The sequence below is a fragment of the Panthera onca genome, chromosome A2, assembly GCF_046562875.1.
Source record: "Panthera onca isolate mPanOnc1 chromosome A2, mPanOnc1 haplotype 2, whole genome shotgun sequence".
NCBI classification, from domain to species: Eukaryota; Metazoa; Chordata; class Mammalia; order Carnivora; family Felidae; genus Panthera; species Panthera onca.
The window spans coordinates 17,836,586-17,861,094 of NC_138340.1; the positions used below are offsets into that span (position 1 = coordinate 17,836,586).

At 49.7% G+C, this 24,509-nt stretch overlaps 1 protein-coding gene and 1 long non-coding RNA gene across 11 annotated transcripts in view; one reads left to right on the plus strand and one right to left on the minus strand.

Annotated features, from left to right (window-relative positions):
• Positions 1 to 2,340: 2,340 nt before the first annotated feature.
• The window catches only part of PFKFB4 (6-phosphofructo-2-kinase/fructose-2,6-biphosphatase 4), a 42,546-nt gene continuing 20,377 nt past the window's right edge, over positions 2,341 to 24,509 (minus strand). For 6 of the 10 annotated variants that reach the window (XM_060630983.3, XM_060630987.3, XM_060630984.3 and 3 more), the window contains 6 exons: positions 24,219 to 24,365; positions 17,176 to 17,280; positions 15,554 to 15,683; positions 15,384 to 15,446; positions 14,300 to 14,364; positions 10,072 to 12,213 (listed from right to left, as the gene is read on the minus strand). In XM_060630983.3, coding sequence (XP_060486966.1) covers positions 12,154 to 12,213; positions 14,300 to 14,364; positions 15,384 to 15,446; positions 15,554 to 15,683; positions 17,176 to 17,280; positions 24,219 to 24,365 — 570 coding nt within the window. In that variant the 3' untranslated portion in view covers positions 10,072 to 12,153. Of the gene's footprint in view, positions 3,399 to 10,071; positions 12,214 to 14,299; positions 14,365 to 15,383; positions 15,447 to 15,553; positions 15,684 to 17,175; positions 17,281 to 24,218; positions 24,366 to 24,509 lie in introns of those variants that run through there. The other 4 variants (XM_060630982.3, XM_060630981.3, XM_060630980.3 and 1 more) reach the window with 4 other exon arrangements.
• On the plus strand, positions 13,836 to 16,937 carry LOC132678531 (uncharacterized). The gene is made up of 3 exons (XR_009609646.3): positions 13,836 to 14,314; positions 15,639 to 15,727; positions 16,005 to 16,937. It is a non-coding gene; the product is annotated as an uncharacterized LOC132678531 (long non-coding RNA).

The window sequence follows — 24,509 nt, forward strand, 5'->3', positions numbered from 1 at the left end:
ACGTCACAGACAAACGTGTGAAACCTTCATGGTGGAGGATGGTGGCGGCTCCATGACCCACCCAGAGCTGTGCATGGATAGGAGGGGCTGGAGGCCAGGAACACCCAGTGGCTGGGAAATCACAGCCATGCATCTGACAGGCATATGCCCATGGTGGGGGCAGAGGACACCAAGCCTGTGAAGCTGGGAAATGGTAACTTCCACAGCTGCCCAGGGAAATCAGCCCCTCCAAAGCAGAAATCAAACTCCCTGTGCCAAACATGAGGGTCTCAACAAGATTGAGTGTCCTCCATCAGCAAAACTAAAAGGCAACCAATGGAATGGGAGAAGATATTTGCAAATGGCATATCAGATAAAGGGTTAGTATCCGAAATCCATAAAGGACTTATCAAACTCCACACCCAAAAAACAAATAATCCAGTGAAGAAATGGGCAGAAGACATGAATAGACACTTCTCCAAAGAAGACATCCAGATGGCTGACACATGAAAAAATGCTCTACATCACTCATCATCAGGGAAATACAAATCAAAACCACAATAAGATACCGCCTCACACCTGTCAGAATGGCTAACATTAACAACTCAGTCAACAACAGATGTTGGCGAGGATGTGGAGAGAGAGAATCTCTTTTGCATTGTTGGTGGGAATGCAAACTGGTGCAGCCACTCTGGAAAACAGGAGGGAGGTTCCTCAAAAAACTAAAAATAGAACCACCCTACGACCCAGCAATTGCACTACTAGGTATTTACCCAAGGGATAGAGGTATGCTGTTTCGAAGGGACACATGCACCCCTATGTTTATAGCAGCACTATCAACAACAGCCAAAGTATGGAAAGAGCCCAGATGTCCATCGATGGATGAATGGATAAAGAAGATGTGGTATATATATACAATGGAGTATTACTCGGCAATCAAAAAGAATGAAATCTTGCCATTTGCAACAATGTGGATGGAACTGGAGGGTATTATGCTAAGCAAAATTAGTCAGAGAAAGACAAATATCATAGGACTTCATTCATATGTGGGTGGAATTTAAGATACAAAACAGATTATCATAAGGGAAGGGAAGCAAAAATTATATCAAAACAGGGAGAGGGACAAAACATAAGAGACTCTTAAATATAGAGAACAAACTAAGGGTTGCTGGAGGCATTGTGGGTGGGGGGATGGGCTAAATGGGCAAGAGGCATTAAGGAAGACACTTGTTGGGATGAGCACTGGGTGTTATACATAGGGGATGAAACACTGGAATCTACTCCTGAAATCATTATTGCACTATATGCTAACTAACTTGGATGTAAATTTAAAAATTTAAAAACTAAAAAGAAAAAAAGATTGAGGGTCCTCCAATGACACTCTTGATCTCAGGGTCATGAGTTCAAGCCCCACCTTGGGTGTCGAGTTTACATTAAAAAAAAAAAAAGTTCCAAGTTCAGTCCCAGCAACAAATGGGGCTCTTCGTGCTTCCTGGCTCTGCAGACACCACACACATTTCCCACCCCTCCCTCAACATTTATATTCCAGTTGAAATACCACCTCCTCCAGGAAGCCTCCCAAGATGTCAAGTCTGAGTTAGGGCTCCCCTCTGTGACTCCCCCCGCCCAACACAAACAACCCCCTGGGTCATGTGGGTGTCTTCTGCTACTCTGGGGCTCTATGAGGCTGGGCTAGTGTCTGTCTTCTGTATCCAGCACAAGGGCCATGCATGCACATAGTAGGTGCCAGATAATTGAAAAAGGAAAGACAAGCTCCCCTTCAGCCCACTGGCCTCTTTCCCCTGAGTCCCCCTCTTTCAGGGCCATAGTGCTCAGAAACGGAGACTTATCTAGGTGGCCACAGGAGTGAGTGACTTCAGAGATCCCTCTGGTGGACAGATTACAGGAACTGAAACTGGAGGTTTGGGGACCAATACGTGGCTAAGGGATGGTCCCACACCAGGTACCGGTAACCCTTCCCCACTTTGCCCCTGTAGGCCTGTGGACTGAAAGGTCTCCTGATGTTAGCCCCTGGTGCTGCCCCGACCTAAGTGGCCACTTGAACCTGTCTATAGCTCTGTAAATGGCCCCTGTATTGAGCGCTGACCTCAAATGCCCAGCCCCCAGTGTGTGGCCAACGTGTAGTGGCAATTCTGCATGGGGAGCACCCAGTGATGCCCAGAAAGCCCAGTCCCTGACAGGGGGTGGGAGCAACCTGTCAGCCCAGGCCTGAGACTCTGGGCCAGGAGAGGTGAGTGCTGTGAAAAAAAAAAAAAAAAAAAAAAAAAAAAAAGACGGGGTGGGGTGGGGGGGTGGTGCAGGCTCGCCTGGGTGGCTCAGTCGGTTAAGCGTCCGACTTTGGCTTAGGTCTTGATCTCACAGTTCGGTTCGGTTCGTGAGTTCGAGCCCTGAGTCAGGCTCTGCTGACAGCTCAGAGCTTGGAGTCTGCTTCCGATTCTGTCTCCCTCTCTCTTTTGCCCCTCCTCTGCTCTCTCTCTCTCTCACACACAAAAATAAACATTAAAAAATTAGAACAAAACAAAACAAAAATCACGGGCCCCAAATGACGTCCCTCAGACCAAGTTCCCAAACCAGGCCTTGATACCCGATCAAATTGCAGTTTCAACCTCTCCCAGAAATGTAGTCTTAACCGGTCAGTCAGGAATTTTTCAATCAGCGCCACTGAGTCGGCCTCTTGCTCCTCTCCCACCCCTCAAAGAAAGATGGGGTCGTCTGCATGATAAGACACCTTGCTTCGCCCCCCCAGAAAGAGGCCAGGTCTGGAACATCCTTTTCTTTTGCTAATAACCTTCCTGCTCCCACCCTCCTTCTATAGAAACCTTCCGTCTTGTCCCACTCCTCAGAGCTCCCCTCCACGGGTAAGATGAGATGCTGCCCACTTCAGGAATCACTTAAGAAAGCCAATTAGATCTTTAAAATTTACTCAGTCGAATTTTTGTTAATTAGCAATGCTGAAGTAGAGGCCCCTGCCATTCCTCTTCATCCAGCACCTGGGCCCCTTTCTTCCACTTGAGAAGGCAGAAATGCCAGAGACTCACTGGCTCGCTGTCCTTCGCCCCAGGGCAAGGGCCTTTGTCCAGGCCCAGCCAATCAGAACCCTCCCAGGAGTTCGCTGGGGGGCTGGCTGCCACGTCTGGACAACAGAGAGCCTCCTTCGAGGCTCAGGGCTCGAAGTGTCTGGGCTATATGAGGATCCTGCAGTGTCTGGGCTATGGTGAGGATCCTGCGGTGGCGGTGGTGGTGGCTTGCTCAGCAGGCCAGAGCAGGACGGAGGTTTGGGCTGGAAACGAGCTGTCCGGCTCTGAGTCTTGTCCTCCGGCCCCCTCGGTGGCTCTGGAAGCTACACCAGTTCCTTTTCACAAATTCTGTTTCTGATTAGGTCGGGCAGAGACCGTTTCCTGCAAGTGATAGAGATGTTGTCACCAGGAATGGCAGAAGGTGCTGCGGGGAAATAGAGGTGGGTCGGACTGGACATTTGTCTGGTAGGAGCTGAAGGCGGTGGAAATCCAGCTAGGATGAAGGGAAAGGCTCTAGTGAACCTGGCAGCCTGAAGCCACCGCTGGGGGTGTGGTATAATAAAAAATACGTGTTCTTAGTCCCTGCTTCCTGGCACCGGAGTTCCTAAAAACACTTGGATTTGCTGTCTTTCGTATGCTAATAAGACTCCCGGCCAGGGAAAGCCAAACCCTTTAGAAAGGTTCTGGATGGGGGCAGGTCACCATAAAGACCAAGCCATGAATAGAGGGTAGGAACTTTCAGCCCAAACCGGGGAGGTGGGGGGTGGAGATTCACTTCTATCAACCAGAGGCCAATGGTTTTTTTTTTTATAATCAACACCAGCAATATCAAATTTTCTTTCCTTTCAAATATAAAGTTTTAGGGGCGCCTGGGTGGCTCGGTTGGTTAAGCGTCTCTTCATTTGGCTCTTGACTCTTGGTTTCAGCTCAGGTCATGATCTCGCAGTTTGTGAGTTCAAGCCCTGTGTCGGGCTCTGTGCTGACAGTGCAGAGCCAGCTCTTGGGATTTCTCTCTCTCTCTCTCTCTCTCTCTCTCTGCCCCTCCCCGGCTTGCTCTCTAAATAAATAAACAAACAAACATAAATTTTTTTTTAAATAAAGTTTTAAAGTCAAAACATTATTTTAAAAATTCTAATCCAAGTATTTTATGATCTATGTAACTTGGTTTCTAGGGTTTTTGAAGGCAAGGTCTCCCAGTACCCCACTTCTACACTTGTCCTTAAACTTGCAAAGGCCGGTGATTTAATTAATGGTGCTTCTGTAATGAAACCTCCGTAAAACCCCCTACATAGTGGAGTTCTGGGAGTTCCCAGATTAGTGAACGCACTGATGTGCTAGGAAGGCAATAGCCCTGGTTATCCTGGAAACTCCACGCCACCCTCTCCCTCTCCCCAGTACCTCATTCCATACATCTCTTCCATTTGGTGGTTCCTGAATTGCATCCTTTTTAAATGCAAATAAAGTGTTTCCCTGAGTTCTAGGAGTCATTCCAGCGAGTTATTGAATTTGAGGAGGGGGCTTAGACCTGATTTATAGCCAGTTGATCAGAAGTTATTGGTGGCCCTCTTGGGACTTGGGACCAGCACCTGAAGTAGGGTCAGTCTTGTGGGACTGAGCCCTTAACCTGTGGGGTCTGCACTAATTCAAGAGTTGGTGTCCAAATTGGATTGAATTGTTGGACACCTAGTTGGTGTGGGAGAATCAGAGAATTAGTTATTGGTGTGAAAAACCCCACAAAATTTAGTGTCCCAAGTGGCATCAGAAAACAAGACACCACAGGTAGCCCCTCAGGTGAGGAATCCATTGATACTCGGGCTTTGGAAGGCCAAGGGCTTCACCTTAAAACATGAAGGGCCTGAGAAATGCACTGACTGCTGCCAGGTGGTTGCTTTTAACAGCATCCAAGCAGCTTAAAGAGAACAACAGGGTCAGATTCCCAGCTGCTGTGTGTCCAAGCACAAATGGAAAACTTTCTCCGGGCGCCTGGGGGGTGCTCAGTCGGTTAAGCGTTCAAGTCATGATCTCATGGTTCATGAGTTCGAGCCCTGTGTCAGGTTCTCTGCTGTCAACACAGAGCCCGCTTCAAATCCTCTGTCTCCCTCTCTCTCTGCCCCACCCCTGCTCAGGCTCACGCGCACTCTCTCTCTCTCTCTCTCTCAAAAATAAATAAACATTTACATTAAAAAAATTTTTTTAAACTTTCTCTGCTTTGCAAAGGAGTCTCCTATCTCTTGCCGCCATGGGGCTGAGACAGCCCATTATCAAACCCATAGGCAGATTCTATGGCTTCCAGATGAAATGCTGAGGGAATTCACAGCCTCCCTAAATCTTTAATGTGAAAGTCAGGCACTGCTCAGGACAGAGCACCGAGAGTGTGCAGCGACACTGGGAAATACTTCGCAGGCCCACATCCACTGGCCTTACCTTCCTTGACCCACGAGCATCACCTGACACAGCAGGGCACTCCCAGCTCCCCCACGCTCCCCACACTGCTCCTTCTCACACCGTCTGCTGGCTCTTCATGTCACGCTCGTAATGTGGAGTCCCTAGGGCTTGGTCCTCAGGTGCCATTTCTTCTCTATTTATATTCCCCTTGAGAGCTCATCCAGTGTCACGGCTCTAAGCACCGTCTACACACTGATGATGTCATTTCTTATCTCCAGCCCAGGCCTCAACTCCAGACTTCAAGATCCAACTCCTGTCACACCTCCACTTAGATATCCAGCTGGCATTTAATCTGAATGCGCCTTCAGCTGAACTGCCCCATGCAGACTTTCGTATGTCCACAGTGGTGACCCCACCCCTGGGCACCACGTCTTTCTCATAGGCCTTCATCCACATCAGCAGCCAATCTTGGCTGTACCTTCACAATTTAGGCAGAATCTGACTACTTCTCAGCAGCCCCAATGCCAGCATCAAGGTCTCTCACCCGGATTGTCACAGTGGCTCCAGACAGGTCTCTTGACCTCCACTCTGCCCCACTGAAGTCTATTCTAGAGGCGGCAGCAGCCAGAGGGACCCTTTAAAAATGTTCATTGATGGGGTGCCTGGGTGGCCTCAGTCGGTTAAGCATCCGACTTTGGCTCAGGTCATGATCTCGCAGTCTGTGAGTTCGAGCCCCGCGTCGGGCTCTGTGCTGACAGCTCAGAGCCTGGAGCCTGCTTCGGATTCTGTCTCCCTCTCTCTCTGCCCCTCCCTTGCTCATGCTCTGTCTCTCTCTCTCTTTCTCTCAAAAATAAATAAACATTAAAAAAAAAAAAGTTCATCGGATCAAGTCACTTGGCCCAAAGGCCTTCATGGGCCTCCTATTTCCAAGGCCCCATATCACCTGTACCCCATGACCTCTGACCTGGCCTTCCTCTTCTTCACTCTGGCTTCTGCAGCCATCCACTCCATGGCTTCATCCAGGCCTTTTGGCCACCTTCTCAGTGAGGCCTACTTACACGCCCTCCCACACCCTCTCCTCTGTCCCAGCGCCCTGGGAGGAATTACATCCTTATGTATTTCTGTACTGTGTCTCCCACGGCAGTTCTGTGACAGCAGGAGTTTGCCTGTCGGGCTTACTGCTCTGTCTCCACAGCTTAGCCCACAGTAGGCACTTCACCTGTTAACAAATTACACAGGATGAAGATCTATGAATGAACTCAGAGGAAACATTATTGTTTGCAAGGGGAAGCCAACTCTTCTCCTTCCCCTCTTCCCAAACTCCTCAATAACCCCAGTGCCTTAAACTAAAGATGCATTCCAGTGGGGTGCCGGGTGGGCTCAGTCGGTGGAGCATGTGACTCTTGATCTCAGGGCCGTGTGTTCGAACTCCAAATTGGGTACAGAGATTACTGAATGATAAAATACTAAGGAAAAAATAATAAAACATTAAAAAAAAAAAGATAGGGGCGCCTGGGTGGCGCAGTCGGTTAAGCGTCCGACTTCAGCCAGGTCACGATCTCGCGGTCCGTGAGTTCGAGCCCCGCGTCGGGCTCTGGGCTGATGGCTCGGAGCCTGGAGCCTGTTTCCGATTCTGTGTCTCCCTCTCTCTCTGCCCCTCCCCCGTTCATGCTCTGTCTCTCTCTGTCCCAAAAATAAATAAAAAACGTTGAAAAAAAAAAAATTTAAAAAAAAAAAAAAAAAAAAAAAAAAAAAGATGGATTCCAGCATGTCTGGAGATCTTATTACAAAGTAAAATGCAGAGGGGAAGGCTTATATATCAAAGGAACTGTAAGACTTTTGTTAACTTACCTTCGTGACAATGTGGAGAATATGTGCGAGGAAAGATTGAGGTCCTAGACCCAGGAGATAAGAACCTAAGTTTAGATTGGGCTGAATTTATTGATACAGGTGCACTGGACAGAAATTTTGGATTCAGTGTGCTGGCTTAAGCCACTAAGGCTTGTTCTGTGTGTCTATCTGGTTGGCTGGAAGACAGCAGAGTCTCCCTAAATGCAACAGAGATGTCCAAAGCCCCCTGGTATAATGTAGAAGAAAGAATCCAAAACCTTAGGAAGATTCATTCATTCACTGAAATGCAATGTTGGGCTGAGTTCATCAGACAACTCACTCAGAGATACTCCCTTTACCATCATTTAGAAGTTCACTGCCAAGGACATCATCTTTGAAAAGTGATGCTATTTCTATATAAGGTCACATTGTGAAGTACAAGGCTTAGGTCTTCAGTGTATGAATTGTTTTGTGGGGGGACACAATTCAACCTTTACTTAACAAGCACCGTAGTCACTGTCCTCCATGGGTCAGGGATTCTGACTGGAGACACCGTAATTGAGATGACTCCTTGATTTCAATGCAGATACCAGGACCCTGGGCACTGAGAGGCAAGTAGCAGCCTTGAGCTGCCAGAGGAGAGAGAGGTACAGAGACCATGACATGCAGGAGACTTAGTGGTCATCTGAATGGCCTGGCCTGAAAGGATCTTTGCCAGGATCACCAGGCCCCTAGGACCAAAACCGACAGGGAGGCCCATAGAGTCCTCCTTGATGTGTGTAATAGAAGGACCAGAGGTCAGACCAACAGAGACCTGCCTGCAACAGAGAGGATTTTTTTTCTCCAACGTTCTAGGTAAAATCAGTTCATAAACTCAGGGGTCCCTGAAGGAAGTAGGGTGGGTGCCCTTTAAGGAAGGAGGGCCCTGTGCAAATGTTACTGGTTCATGCTGGCACTTTCTTCACAGTCCTTCCCAAAGGGACTTGTGGCCATTAACTAGGGTGTGGCCGACATTAGTTCTAATCTACCCCAAAGCCATGTTTCTTTTCTTTTCTTTTCTCTTTCTTTTTTTCCTTTTCTTTTACTTTTGAGAGTGAGAGAGAGAAGGGGAGGGGCAGAGAAAGGGAGATAGAGAATCCCAAGCAGGTTCTGCGCTGTCGGCGAAGAGCCCGACTTGGGGCTTGATCTCACAAACTGTGAGATCATGACCTGAGCTGAAATCAAGAGTCGATGTTTAACCCACTGAGCCACGTAGGTGCCCCCATTTTCTTTTTTTTAAAGTAATCTCTATGCTCCATGTGGAGCTTGAACTCATGACCCCAAGGTCAAGAGCAATATGCTCCCCATCTTTCACTTTTAATAGTTTTGTTCAGTGGTGCCGGATGGCTCAGTCAGTTAAGCATCTAACTCTTGATTTCAGTTTAGGTCATGATCTCACAATTTGTGAGATCAGGACCTACATGAGCTTTGCACTGACAGCACAGAGCCTGCTTGGGATTCTCTTTCTCTCCCTCTCTCTCTCTGCCCCTCCTCCACTCACGCTCTCTGTCTCCCTCTCAAAATAAATAAATAAATAAATAAATGAATAAATTACTTAAAGAAAAAAGGTTCTGCTCAAACAACAATGTGCCCAGCCCCACACATGATTGGTTTAAGCCATACATGCCAACACTCCCCTTTGCTGATAATTGTATTTTAATTTATTAATATATAGTATATTATTATATTATAAATATAATTCAAATATTGCCGAAACCTGTATCTTTGCAACATTTCTTTCTATCCAAATACGCTTGATCTTAACATCCAATCATGGTCATTGTTTTCTAGCAATCCAAACTGCTACAAAATTTTTCAACATGACAATATATAATTGCTCTTTCTAGGTTGTGGTAGAACATTGGACCCGAAGAAAAATTCTCATAGTGTTAAATCTCATTCCTTCTGCTGTTGCTTTGTTGCTAAAAATCTTTAACACCTTCTTCCAAAAGTGCTGAGGCCTCTCAGGTCAGGTGTCCACCCAGGAACTCAGTGCCCAGAGACAGGGTGAGGACCATCAAGCTGTCTCCTAATTTCACCTGCCAGGAGGACCGTTGCAGCTGGAATCCCTCTGAACTCGGGGATGATGCCCAGGGGGTTTTGTCATCCATCATGACACAGCTGGGTAAGGCACAGCCATAGCCACTGGCAACACCAAACCACTCAGAAACAGCCCAGCCACAGCCACCTCCAACCTGACACACCGAGAGAGGTGCAGATGGGCACCCAGCCATGTCCAGCCCCATCATGTCCACTGAAGAGCAGCCCTGCCCTCCCAACAGCCCAGCCCCAGGGCGAGAGGTATGGAAAGTCCAGTGATTTTCTGGGGCACAAGAAAGGGAAAACCCTGCCCCTCATCTCATCTTCCCCAATCCAGAGGTAGGTGACAAAGAAAACACAACAGAACTAGCCAACACGCCCCCACCCACAGCCTCGTGCAGACCTTCCGTCCATCCTCCATCCAGCCCCTGGTTCCCCTCTCCAGGGATGCCGACATTTGAGATCAATAATTTCCCCTCATTGGTGCTCTGCTCCAAATGCCCCCTCACACATCTGCTTCCTGCTCAGGGATGAGCACCCAGAACCCTAGGTCGGCCCAGAGAAAACTCGGCCCTGTCCCTGCCCATGTGCACCAGGCCCAGGGCACACTCCAGGGCAAGACAGTTTCCTCTCCAGAGAGGGGTAGGCATGGAGGTGGGAGCTGGACCAAGGACCCCAACACAGACCTACGAGAGACTACAACATGGGAGTGTGCAGAGCCAGCCGGAAATACCTCACAAATGGAGAGATGGTCACAAGATACAACCTTAGATTCTTATATATTTTATTTTTTTTTAAAGTAAGCTCTAGGCCCAACATGGGGCTCGAACTCACGGCCCCGAGATACAGCTGCACACTGTACCAACTGAGCCAGCCAGGTGCCCAATTTTTTAAGAAAAAGTATTTATTGCAAAGAATGCTAGACACAGTGTAATGTGTGGCTGAGATCCAACAACCTCCATTCTGAAAAGAACGGGAAAGTGTCTTCAACACAAGCACATCCACCATCATGGATAGAACCAGTGGTCAACCCAGTGGGTTGCTGACCATGCAGAGACCACTCCAGGGCACAGGCAGAGAGGAAAGGCCCCAACCCACACCATGCCCCCAGGCTTCCTTCTGCCTTATCCCAGGCCTTGTCAGCTCCTGACTGCCCTCTGGGCACAGAGAAAAGGCCTTGCTGGTCATGCCTCAGCCAGTTCGAGGTCCTGGCGAAGTGGGGACATCCGGACGTAGGTGCCACCAACAAAAGAGTACCACTATGGCCAAAAAGTGAGTGTGTCCAAGTGACCGAGTCACCCAAGACTCTGGGGACACAGAAACAAAGGCTGTGGTCCTCATGTCCCAAAGGCAGTGGCATGGTCCCCTGGTCCTGAGTCTAGGGCTTGGGGCTCTGGCAGGAGGTAAGTCCAGAAGATCCTGCCCCAGCCCTCCACCGTGTCTGTCCACAGCCACTGCAGCACCCAAGGCTGACAGACCGCCAGCTGGGGCAGGGACATGAACTTCCCTCAGGGACAGGTGGCACCTGCAGGCTGCAAAGCCCCGGAAGGCTGGGAAAGGTGGGTTGTTCTGCCAAGGAAGGTTCCGGGTACAAGGTGGGCTCGGGATCCTGGGTCCTGTGGACGGTGGGGCGTCCGACTACAGGTCCAGACACCTCCTCACCCAGGCTTGCGACTTGCTGGGCAGGTCTCCTGCTCAGCTATAAAATGGAGCCCAAACCCACTGCCCAGCCTGCCTCTCTGGGCTCAAAAGAACTCAGGGGCGTGACAGATGGTAGCCTTCTGAGATCGTTTTCTGCCAGGCTCCCATACACGTGAATCAAAAGCTACGATATGGCTGAGAAAATCCTCCCCTGGACGGGTACCTCAGGAGCCCGCCCTTTCCCCGGCTCAGTCCCACGGGCAGAGGTCAATGAATGCCAGGACAGGCTTATTTTTCTCTGAATCGTTCACAGCAAATGCACGTCTCGGCCACCGGGGTACACTCCTGTGTGGACACAGGCGGCAACAGGCAAGAGGTAGCCTAGCAGGCAGGGCCAGGAGGGGAGGGGGACGGCAGCCCCTCCCTCAAGCACCTGGGTGTACACTGGGAAGAACTCACACAACCACCCTGTCTTTACGTGCTTTCCCTGTGCAGCAGGTGGGCAGGGGTGGCCTTGGCCATCAGCTCTCGCCAATGTTCCAGTGTGTGCGCAGTTGAGAAGCGGTGACCACAAAGGCTGTGTTCCCTGCGTGTTCTGTACATCATGTCGTGGTGAAGTGAGCACACTGCTCATACGAGTGGCCTAGCCAGTGGAGGTACCTGCCTTGGTGGCTCTACGGGTCCTGGCAGGGCAGGATGGGAAGGGCTCTTTCTCACCCAAGGCAGTGGAGCTCAGGCTGCCATGAAGACCTTGCCTCAGGCTCAGGAAGTGGCCACAGAGGAGACGGCGGAGCCCCTGCAGGGGTCCCCGGTCCACCTCAGACAGCTCGGCCTGGTGGGATCGTCACAGCAAGTGCTTTCTGTTCACATGTTTAGGGTCTCACACTTCACAAAGCCAACCGACCGGTGAGAGGACACCTCACAGCTGCAACAGAAGGACCGGGTTGCTAGGAAACCTCTCACCAGCCCAGGGCAGACGCAGTCTGGCCAAATGATTCTTAGCAGCAGGTCAGGCACCACGTATAACCCTGTCGCCATTAACAAGGAAGCAGGTGGGCTGTGCGGGGGCTCTGGGTGCCACCAACCAGGTGTGGCGTTGAGGATGATCCAGCATAGAAACTGTCACATGGAGCAGGGGCCTGTAATGATCTCATCTGCAGAGATCAGTACCTGCCTGGGGGTCGCAGTGGATGAGACATGGTCACTGGTGAGCAGGGACCGTGACGAGGGCTTCCTCTGGAGGCCTCGAGATATCTACATTCTGCAAAACAAACAACACAGAAGATTCACGCTGTGGTGAGAATAGACAGACATCCACTGTCCTGCTGCCTACTTTCCTCATCACTGTGCACCTCTGGGTTCACATACTCACTCCCCAGGAGCCCTGGCTGCAGGACTCCGTTTCCCAAATTTCCCTAAGAGCAAGGGCCCAAGAGCCTCTCAACATATGGTGGGCGGACGAACACAAGGGTTCAAAGGCAGGGGTGGAAGATGCCCTCAGTTCCTGCTTGCTCCTTGCACACAGGCCGGGCATCACCCAAAGTAAGGCTATCTCCACCTCCTGCCCCAGGCCTGAGTCAACCAGGAGGAAACAGCTGGCTTGCATCCTCGCCAGTGGGGGGCAGGGAAGGGAACCGGCTCCTGGGGGCGACCTCCTCCTGGCTCGAAGTGTCGGTGGACAGCTGTCAGATGTAGCCCCAGCAGCTTGTGGAAATCTCGTAGTCTGTGGCGTGCTTTGTCCTCTCAGACCTGGGGTGGGGCACTCTGGACCTCCTGAAGCCCTCGGCTACAGATGGGCCCTGTCAAACCACAAAGTCCACTTCCTTCCACAGCTTGCTGGGCTGTGGCCTAAGGGATTGAGAGCCTGACACCTTCCTCAGCTCCCTGAGATGGTCCTATGGGACCCCCAAATCCTGGTGGCCCATCTTCTTGATTGGGGGCCCTCGCAACCATCACCTGCTGAAGCAGGTCACGTTGGGCCACAGCCCCATGTGATGTGATGTGCCCGGATCTGCAGGGAGGAAGACACTGCCCCCACGGGCACACCTGTGCGTGCCCTGAACCAGCCACTGGAATTGGAGGGGCAGGTGCAATTCTCATGGTGGGTGGGGCAGGCTTCCCGAGGGCCCCCTTTCCCATCACATTCCCAAGAATGGGCTAGGACCCGGGGATCCCGCCACCTGAAAGGAAACCAGCCAGGAACCTATGGCCAGCAGAAGTTTGCCTCTCAGAAGCCACCATGCAGAGGTGGGCAAGGTGGCTGCCACCTACCCCATGGTCATGCCGGCTCCTGTCCCGTTGATGCGGGCATCAGCCCCCAATGACTGCTGGCTCCAGGGGCTTCTCTTACCATCACCCTGTCAGTCAGTACTGGGGCCCAGTGCCTTCTGGGCTTTCTTCTGCACAAAGGGTGCCTGTTAGGACATGCCTTCTCCTGTGACCTGTGGGTGCCAGGCTAGGCCTGGGGCAGACTCTCAGGACAAATAGAGAAGTGGCCTACATGGTAGATGGTCCCGGTGATGGGCAGCAGTCTTAAGAACATGCACATATCTCTGCCAGTGGGGTTCAAGGTCGAGGGGTGGCAGGTGAGCAGCCCAAGGCTTGCACCTTTGATAGGGACCCAGAGCCCCCCATGCTCCACTGTAGGTGGCAGCAGGCACAACAGAGGCCCCAGGGGCCTTCTTGCTGCAGTAGACCTTGTGAATGAGGTCCAGAAGGGCGACTCCGGCCCTTGGCCTCAGTGAAAGAGAGACCTCACGTGGACATAGAAAGTGGTTCTGGGCAAAACTTTGAGGAGCTTCTATCTTAAACAAGGCACTGGGGGAACACAGGATAGTGAACTGCTCTTCTGCATGACAGTCTCTGTCTAGTGCCAACACCCTCTCAGTACCTGCACGGCCCTTTCTACAACAAAGCACAATACCACTTTAATTGTTAAAGGTGTGCTCAAGTTGGAAAAGATGCTTGTGAGGCCTGAGCTTGTAGGGGACCATGGAAGGATCCCCACATGCCCCCTAGTAGGGCCTCTTGCTTCTTTCCCAGCTGGGATCCCCCACCCCCTGGCTCAGACCGCTATGGTAGGGCTGCTGGGAAGAAGCCACCACACCCAGACGCAGGCACTGCCTAGCCTGGGGACCCAGCTCCAGGGATTTCTCCACCACCAGGCCAGCATCCTCGGGAAGGCCTAGCCCAGAGCCATGACCTCGCCCTGGTGATAAGACAGCAGCTTTGGCAGAGAACTCCAGCTCACTCTGGCAGGCACCCCAGTTGGCTCTGGGCCTTGAAGATGCTGTGCCTGGATACCCCCAGGAATATGCTCGCCCCCACAGCAATGACCCCGTTGCTACCTGAGGCCTGTCCCGGTGCGTATTCACAGCCATCACGTTCAGGAATATCGACTCCACTTTACAACCTGCCAAAGGGAAGATGGAAATCCATTTCCCCTCCTGGAAGGCCGCTGGAGCCACAGAGGGTAGAAACGTCTCTCAGGTCGAGGCCTGGGGTATGATAGACTAGACAGCCATCCTCTGCCTCGTCCTGGTCCTCTCACCCTTAGGCAGCTCTGCAGAGCATGTGAGGAAGGATGAGGTACCCAGTCAGGCCCACATTTATCACGTGCCACAGCGCAGCCTTGGTGAGGAGCCCAAACACCCAGGCAGGGCTACACCTAGGACCCAAGCTGCCCACTGGCGGGGCGGAGGGCAGTCTAAGGAGTGGCGGGCCTGAGCTCGGCATGGAGTCATTCTGTGAGTCTTCAGAGCCGCCAAACCACTTACAGCCCAAGCACACTACGAACACAAGCCCGACAGGCCAGGTGTTCAATGCAATGGGGGACGAGGGGATGAGCACACACGGGAATGACATCAGCTGCCACTAGGCTTTACGGTCATTCTCCGGAGGACACGACCACCTGAGGGGTGCCTCATGGCCTGTGTTGAAAGTGAGGAGCTGAGACCCAGGAGCTCAGGCCCTGCACCCAGAATATTTTAAGGCCCAGGTCCTGGAGGCTTTGGGGCTTTACGGGGGTTTCAGAAAAACCAGTAGAAAAGCCCCTCATGTGGGTGGGTGATGGTTGAGGATCACTGGAAAGGCACCAGTGGCCACAGAAGTTAAAAACAAACAAACAAAAAACAGAAAACAAAAAAACAACAACTAAAAATTATAAATTGGGAGGGGTGCCTCCCTGACTGGCTCAGTTGGTAGAGCATGTGACTCTTAATCTCGGGGTTGTGAGTTCAAGCCCCACACTGGGTAGAGAGCTTCCTTAAAAAAAAAAAAAAAAAAAAAAAAAGGTAAGTTGGGAAAGGTAGTGGAGTGGGCAGAGGAAGAATGAGTCCCTAAAGGAATTTCAAGGGATCTGCAGCAAAATCGTGGAACCCTGTGGAAAGCCAGCATCTGGCAACCAGGTCAGTGTGCAAGAAGCTTCCTTACCGTAAGCCACAGGGGTCAGCTTCAGGACGGTGTGCAGTGGACACTTGAGGTAGGGCAGCTGTTCTGTGGACACAGATGGGGAGGGCTGGCACGCCAGGGACGCCCACACGACAGTCCCACTGTCTCTCTCACATACACACATCCCACCTCCCTGGGGGCCCGGCCCGCACCTGCGGCCTTATCCAGGAAGTAGGCCAGGAGGCAGCGCATCACAGCCTGGTGGCAGATGACCAGCACATTCTCTTGCCTCTCCAGCTCCATGATGACAGGCTCGAGCCGCTGGACCAGGTCTTCATAAGACTGCAAGTGCAAGTGGGAAGGGTCCCTCAGGCCCTGCTCCAGGGGTAAGTGATGGAGACATCCTGGGTACCAGCTACCTCCTCGGTCCTAGGATGCTCACCATTCTGGGAGGTTGCAGACTGGTATCCTCCAGCCTGGCCCCTGGGGACCCTCTAGGACAGTGAGATGTCCAGTTTGAGAGGGGAGCTGGGAGGGGAGAAAGATGGGCAGCCTGGGAAAGGGATTGCGTCCTCCACCCCAGGCCAGGTCCCCGGAGGACTAGAGGGCAGGGCTGGGCCTCAGGCTGCCATCCTAAGGGGCCACCTCTGTGCTCACCTACAGGGCCCTTGGCTGAACCCTCCACTGCTGGAACTCACATGCTGGCAACTGAGGACTGGTAGGAGGCACTGTGCCCTTCCAGCCCACAGTAGATGGAGTGCCCAGAAAGAGCTGTGGGGGCAGGGGCAATAAAGGCTGCCAAAACTTCCTGGAGCAAGACCTGTCCGCATGCCTAAGGGCCCAGGAACAATGATCCTGGCAGTCTCCCTGCCCTGTGCCTCCCCTGGGTGCTGGGAGGTAGCTGACAAGGGACACCTTAGACCAATCCCTCAGCCATGAGGTTTAGAGATTTCCACCAGGAGACCGAGTCCTCTTTGCACACAACCAGCAAAACAAATGTCTCAAGCTGGGAGCTGAATGTGCCTCCACGCTCTGACTGAGAGCAATGCCTTGTAGTTCTGGAGGAATCCTAGATCAGTCCTTTTGGTAACTGCTATTTTCCTGTATTCTCAAGTCTGAACAGCCAGCTGCTTTACTCCTTTTTATTGTTATCTGGGTTAGTTTTAAATCTGAGCCCTGCCTCATAGTACAACAGGAAAAAAGTAATGCTACCCAGAGCTGTGCTTTTCCCGAAGACAGTACAGCAAAGGGGCCCAGAGTCTGGACTCTGGGGTGGGGATGGGGACTTCCGCATGTGTACGTGTATGTGTGCATACACTTGTGTGTCTGTAATGGTATCTTTATTTGGCTACCGCCCTAGGCCACCTCCTGGAAGTAGGAGATACTGGAGTCAAAGGCCACCTATTTCTGACCTGGGGCCTGGGCTGAAGCAGGAGCCAGCCTGAGGGAAGGAGACAAGAGCACATGGCTTGTAGTGGTCACGACTCAACTGGGGAAGGTCTCCCTATGTCTGCATTCGGGGGCCTGTGTCTGGAGTCACAGGGAGGACACAATCCCTGTGATACCCCGGGGAAGGGAAAAAGGCAAAGGTAGGGAACACTGGGAAGCGGGGATCCAGAGTCTCAGAGGTGGGAGTCCGTGCAGCACTGTCCAAGGCGGGCAGGGACTGGGTGGCCTGGACCCCATGGCTGGGAGGTGATGGAGATGACACGCACACCCAGCCTGGCCAAGCTCTGAGGTCAGACCCCACCTACCGCCCACACAGCCTCCACAGAGCACCCCCCAGTGGTCCTGGGGCAGACGGCGGGTGGCTAAGCCCCCAAATCCCACCTACCTCCCCCTTGGGGTACCGGTACCGGTACTTGTCCTGGTCCCGCAGGGCAAACTCCAGTGGATAATGATCCTGAATTTCCTCGTAAGTCATTTCCTCACAGACGCCCTAGGGAGACACCGCGGTCATCACACCTCCCATGCCAGGCCCGGGGATCAGCCCTGTGTCGGGGGGAGGGCAGGCAGAGGGGATCAGGTTTACAGGGTATTTCCTGGGTCATGGTGGCCCTCCCAGCCCGGAACTTAGAATGCATCTGGGAAGACTAGGTCCGTGGGACCACTGAGCAAAGGGGGCAGCTTCTGGTTTGTAAAGAGCTACCAGAACAGTCTTTTCCATCCATCCAGTTTATGCCATAAAAATAAATACAGAGGGATGCTTAGGTGGCTCAGTCAGCTGAGCGTCAGACTTCGGCTCAGGTCATGATCTCATGGCTAGTGAGTTCGAGCCCCGCGTCGGGCTCTGTGCTGACAGCTCAGAGCCTGGAGCCTGCTTCAGATTCTGTGTCTCTGTCTCTCTCTGTCCCTCCCCAACTCATGTTCTGTCTCTGTCTCTGTCTCTCTCAAAAATAAATAAACATTAAAATAAATTAAAATAAAAAAATAAACATTAAAATCAAATAAATAAATAAATAAATAAATAAATAAATAAATAACACAGAATGTTAACTATGTGTCTTTTCTTGTGTCTTTTGTTTTCTGTGCTATAGAAATACTCTAAGTATGGATTGTTGTACAAGCTATAAAGCAAGATTTCACTTGTGTCCCTTCAGGATACACACACACTCACACGTAGCATAGATTACCTTATACAAATGCTATTTTTCTTTTAATGTTTATTTTTGAGAGAGAGACAGAGTGTGAGTGGGGGAGGGGCAGAGAGTGAAGGAAACAGAATCCGAAGCAGGCTCCAGGCTCCTAGCTGTCAGCACAGAGCCTGACGTGGGGCTAACCGTGAGATCATGACCTGAGCTGAAGTCAGACGTTTAACTGACTGAGCCACCCAGGCACCCCTACAAATGCTATTTTTTAAAAATCTATCAAAGAAGAACACTGGTTGAGAACACCAAAGTGATTTAAGGGTACTGAGAGAGGAAGTAATAAAATGCCCTAATAAAAAGCTACTGAGGGGCGCCTGAGTGGCTTAGTCAATTGAGTGTTCAACTTCAGCTCAGGTCATGATCTCATAGTTCATGGGTTCGAGACTCGAGTTGGGCTCTGTGCTGACCACTTGGGGCCTGGAGCCTGCTTCAGATTCTGTGTCTCCTTCGCTCTCTGCCCCTCCCCTCACTTGTGCTCTTTCTCTCTCTCAAAAATAAATAAACATTAAAAAAAAAAAAAGAGAGCTGCTGATCTCTGCCTTTGTTCTAAGTTGTCTATTAAAAAAGTACAGACTGGGGCGCCTGGGTGACTCAGTAGGTTGGGCGTCCGACTTCGGCTCAGGTCATGATCTCGCGGTCCGTGAGTTTGAGCCCCGCGTCGGGCTCTGTGCTGACAGCTCAGAGCCTGGAGCCTGTTTCAGATTCTGTGTCTCCCTCTCTCTCTCTGACCTTCCCCCATTCATGCTCTGTCTCTCTCTGTCTCAAAAATGAAAAAACGTTAAAAAAAAATTAAAAAAATAAAATAAAATAATATAAAAAAATAAAAAAGTACAGACCAAGAGGAAAATTTACAGTTGTAAACGTCTATATCAAGGGGTGCCTGGGTGGCTTAGTAGATTGAGCATCCAACTCTTGATATTAGCTCAGGTCGTGATCTTGCAGTCATGGGATCAAGCCCTACATGGGGCTCTGCACTGAGCATGGAGCCTGCTTGGGATTCTCTCTCCTTCTCTGCCTCCTCCCCTTTTGCATGCGTGCGCTCTTTGTCTCTCTCCCCAAATAATAAGTAAACATTTAAAAATAAAAATAAATGTCTGTATCAAAAAAGAAGAAGATCTTGAGGTACCTGGGTGGCTCAGTCGGTTGAACATCAATCTCTTGATTTCAGCTCAGGTCATGATCTCATTGTTTGTGGGATTGAGCCCCATGTTGGGCTCCATGCTGACAGTACTGAGCCTGCTTGGGATTTTCTCTCACCCCCTCTCTCTCTGCCCCTCCCCTGCTCTCTCTCAAAAAAAATAAGCTTTTTTTTTTTTTTTAAAAAAGAAGAAAGATCTCAAATCAATAATCTGATCTCCCATCTAAAGATACTGGAAAAAGGAAGAGCAAAGTAAACCCAAAGCAAGCAGAAGGAAGGAAGTAACAAAGATCACAGCAGGGCGCCCGGTGGCTCAGCTGGCTAAACGTCCATTCAGCTCAGGTTATGATCTCATGGTTTGAGTTCAAGCCCCACACTGGGCTCCACACTGGCAGCTTGGAGTCTGCTTGGGGTTCTCTCTCTCTCTCTCTCTCTCTCTCTCTCTCTCTCTCCCTGCCTCTTCCCTACTCTCGCTCTCTCTCTCAAAATAAATAAACATTTTTTTTAAAAAGACCAGAGCAGAAATTAATCAACTAGAAAACAGAAGATGGAGAAAAGCAATGAAATTAGAAATTGGTTCTTTGATGGGGCGCCTGGGTGGCTCAGTCGGTTGAGCGTCCGACTTCGGCTCAGGTCATGATCTCACAGTTTGTGAGTTCGAGCCCCGCGTCGGGGTCTGTGCTGACAGCTCAGAGCCTGGAGCCTGCTTCGGATTCTGTGTCTCCCTCTCTCTCTGCCTCTCCCCCACTCACACTCTGTCTCTGTCTCAGAAATAAATAAACATTAAAAAATTAAAAAAAAAGAAAGAAAGAAAGAAATTGGTTCTTTGAAAAGATCAAAAGAATTCACAAGCCTTTAGCTAGAATGACAAGAGAAAAAGATCAAATTACTACAATTGGGAATGAAAGAAGAACATTACTATCAAGCTTGCAGAAAGAAAAAAAAGCTCTGAAGGACTATTAACCAACAACTCTGTGCCAACAAATTAGATAACTTGCGTGAAATAAGAAAATTCCTAGAAAGACAAACCGGCTTTGTTGTTGAGTCTAATGTGTCCCCACTGAAAGATATGCTGAAGGCCTAACTCGTGGTGCCAGACAGTGTGATCTTACTTAGAAATAGGGCTTGTGCAGATGTAACCAAGTAGATGAGGTCACCAGGGTGGGTCTCAATGCACTTACTAATGTCCTTTCAAGAAGACCATGTGAAGACACAGAGACACACACACAGGCAAGAAGGCCATGTGAGGACAGAGATTGGGATGACTCAGCTGGAAGTTAAGGAATGCCAAGGACTGTTGGCAACCATGAGACTCTTGGTAAAAATACGAGCATTAAGAGCAATTCTGGGGGCGCTTGGGTGGCTCAGTCAGTTAAGCATCTGACTACGGCTCAGGTCGTGATCTCCCGGTTAGCGAGTTCAAACCCCCCGTCCCGTGCCGCCCCCAGTGCAGAGCCTGGAGCCTGCTTTGGATTCTGTGTCTCCCTCTCTCTCTCTGCCCCTCCGCCGCTCACCTTCACCCTCTGTCTCTGTCTCTGTCTCTCAAAAAATGAGTAAAACATTTTACTTATTTTTAATTTTTAATTTTTTTAATGTTTATTTATGAGAGAGAGAGGCCACATATTTACATGAAATATCCCCACTAGGCCAGTCCACAGAGACACAAAATAGATGAGTGGTAGCCTAGGTCTGAAGGGAGGGGTTGGAAGAAAATGGAGGGACGGGGGTCAGGGTTACTTTTTGGAGTAATGAATGTTGAAATTGATTGCAATTGGTGATGGTTGCACAACTGGGTGAATACACTAAAAATCACTGAACTACTTTAGGTAGATGAACGGTATGGTATGTGAATTAATTCTCTATAAAGCTGGTATTTTTTTTTTTATTTTATTTTTAGTTTTATTTATTTGAGAGAGAGAGAGAACATGAGCACGGGAGCAGCAGAGAGAGGGAGTGAGAGAACCCCAAGCAGGCTTTGTGCTGTCAGCTTGGAGCCCAATGTGGGACTCGAACTCACCCAGGCACCCCTATAAAGCTGGTATTTGTTAAAAAGGAAAAATAAGGCCGTGAATTGTGGATTGAACTAAGAAAAAAATCCCAATGTTGAAATAGAAGACTAGCCCAGGGCTGTTTACCAGAACCCACAAAAAGAACAAAGATAAACATAGAAAGATGATGAATAGATCACACAGATATTGGAACAGTCTCAAAATTTGAAAGAAAAAGAAGAGAATCCACCAGCATCTAGGAAAATAATCAGATTAACTACAATGGAAAAAAACTGGGGTGGCCCAGGGCTTCTCTGCAAAACCCAATGTTGGAGCCACATCCGTGTCCCTGGAGGGCAGACACTGGCACAAAGCTGCATCAGGGGGACAAAGACAGCGATGGCTGTAGGCCTCCCAGGACTCCCGGCAGCCACCAGTGATGGAAGCCTACAAAATGGTTAAGGGAGCTCCCAGATAGGTTACAAAAAGTGCTTACTCTTTTAAAGAGATCACCCACTAATTCTCCCCCAAATTTTCTCCTTTCACTCAGTACATATTTTTTGAGCACCTACCCTGTAGTGAACAAAGTAGGCACAGCTCCTGTCCTCGTGTGACCCAGAACCCTTCCCAGTGGCCGGGAACCTGGAATTGTCCTGGACGCCTGTCTTCTTCTCACCTCACCACTCAGTTATCACTTTTTGTTGTCGTTAAGAATGTTTATTTTTGAGAGAAAGAGAGTGAGCGTGGAAGGACCAGAGACAGAGGGGGACAGAGGATCAAAGCGAGCTCTGTGCTGACAGCAGAGAGCCTGTTGCGGAGCTCGAACTCATGAACTGTGAGATCATGACCTGAGCCGAGGTCAGACACTCAACCGACTGAGCCACCCAGGCGCCCCATCAGTTATCGCTTCTATCACTTCACCACATGTCCGTCCCCAGCACCTGTCCCAGTTCCTACCACAGGGTAGGCCCGCATAAATATGTGAATAACTGAATAAACATCCTGCAAATCCATCCACTTCTCTCTCTTGCACTGCTGCCAGCCAAGTTCCAGATGTCATCACCTAACCAGGCCACCGTAAGCACCTTTAGCTGGTCTCGCTTCTCCAGCTTGTCCCCTTTACCTCACCCCAACAACAAAACCATTCTCTACACCCACTGGGGTGACCCTTCTACCATTCAAATCTGATCTCATTACCAACTTGCACTTCAGGCAATAGTGGACTAGCTTGTTTAGACCAACCCTCCAGGGAGAGCAACTAGAAAACCCAGATAGAAAAAAATTTATATTTGTTTGATATTATCATAGAGCTCCAGGCAGAGGGGCCATGAGGGGCCAAGGTCTTAGAGTACAGGGAAGCCCAAAGAGGCAAACCTGCTAATGGCATCACTTTGTTGCTTTGAAAATGGCAGTTAGGGGCGCCTGGCTGGCTCGGTCGGTTAAGCGTCCGGCTTTGCCTCAGGTCATGATCTCGAGGTTCGTGGGTTCAAGCCCTGCCATCAGGCTCAATGCCGACAGCTCAGAGCCTGGAGCCTGCTTCAGATTCTGTGTCTCCCTCTCTCTCTGTCTCTCCCCCGCTCACACTCTGTCTCTCTCTCTCTCTCAAAAATAAATAATAAAACATTTTTAAAAATTAAAAAAAAGAAAAGAAAGTGGCAGTTAAAAGGATGAGAAGCTGGGGGGTGGGGGAGATGGGTGAAGGTAGTCAAAAGGTACAAACTTCCAGTGATAAGATAATTAAGTCTTGGGGAATATAATGTACATCATGGTGGTGACTATAGTTAACAAGTCTATTGTCTATTTGTAAGTTGCTGAAAGATTAGATCTTAAAAGTTATCATCACAAGAAAAAAATGTGTAACTATGGGAGATGACAGATGTTATTTTAGTAATCACTTTGAAACATACACATATACCAAATCATCATGTTGTACATCCAAAACTACTACAATGTTATATGCCAATTATATCTCAATAAAACCAGGGATAGTGGGGAGGAGGAGAAGCCAAGCAGGAAGTATAGGGACTGAGTGGACACAAGCCTGGCAGAACTGGCAGCAATCTTGGGCTGAAGGGACAAAAAAAAAAAGGTTGGGCCCACAAGTCTTTCCATCAGAACCTTAAAGGCTATATTACAGGAGAAGGAGGAAGACCTGGGAATTGAGTGGCCTCCACAAAGATCAAAATACAGCTTTGGGGTGCCTGAGTGGCTCAGTCAGTTAAGCGTCCCACTCTTGATTTTGGCTCTGGTCGTGATCTCACAGTTTGTGAGTTCAAGCCCCAGGTCAGGTTTCACACTGACAGCGTGGAGCCTGCCTAGGATTCTCTATGTCTCCCCCTCTCTCTGTCCCTCTCCTGCTTGCGCGCGTGCACACACACACACACACACACACACACACACTATCTCTCTCAAAAATAAATAAATAAACTTAAAAAAAAAAAGCAGCTTTGAAACTGCTCTATTCCTGAGCAGACTAAGGTAACCCACCCCAACTGCCTGCCCCAAGTAAAAGTTTATCCTCTAGAGAGAGATAACATTAACTTGAGCCTAACTTATCTCCAACACTGTTCATCCAAAATGTCCAGCTCCCAATCAAAAATCACCAGGTAGGCTCTGTATCCAAAATACATGAAGAACTCCTAAAAGTTAATAAGAAAAAGGCAGACAATCCTATAGGGGGAGAAAAAGAGCAGAAGACCTCACAAAAGATATTCAAATGGCCAAGAAACCTAGTAAAAACTGTCATAATTAAAATAGTGTGCTATTTGGTACGTGAACAGATAGGTAAATCATACCTAATGTAAAAGTAGGTGAAATAAATCAACAGGACAAGGATAAACAGATGGTTACAGGTAAGTGAGTTAACTGGGGGAAAATCAGATTTAAGGCCTATGTTAGAACATCAAAATAAATCCTAGTTGGTCTAGATAGTTAAATTGAAAAAAAGGGAAGGAAGGAAAGAGGGAGGGAGGGAGGAATCAAAACCCTAAGAAATGAAGAAAAGTTAAGGAGAAAGCTCTCCCTGACCCTCAACACTGTCACCCTGGCTGAGTGCAGCCATGCCCAGGAGACCCGGGCAACGGAAGAGAGAGATGGGGATTACCGCATCAATCTCGTTGAGGACCTTCCACTGTTCATAAGGCACACCCAGGGCCTCAGCTGTCTGGATTGTCCTCTTCATCTGGCTCGTCCAGACCTTCAAGTCCTTGATGTTCTGATCACTGATGAACTGGGCCAGACTCTTGGCAAACTGAAATGCATCATAAGCAAATTCAGACTCACAGATTCCAGGCTGCCCTCCAAGGACCATGAAGCCACAGGGCACATGGCATTGTGCCCAGCCTCCAAGAACACGGAGAACTAATCTCTTAAGAATACCCATGTCCTTAAGTGC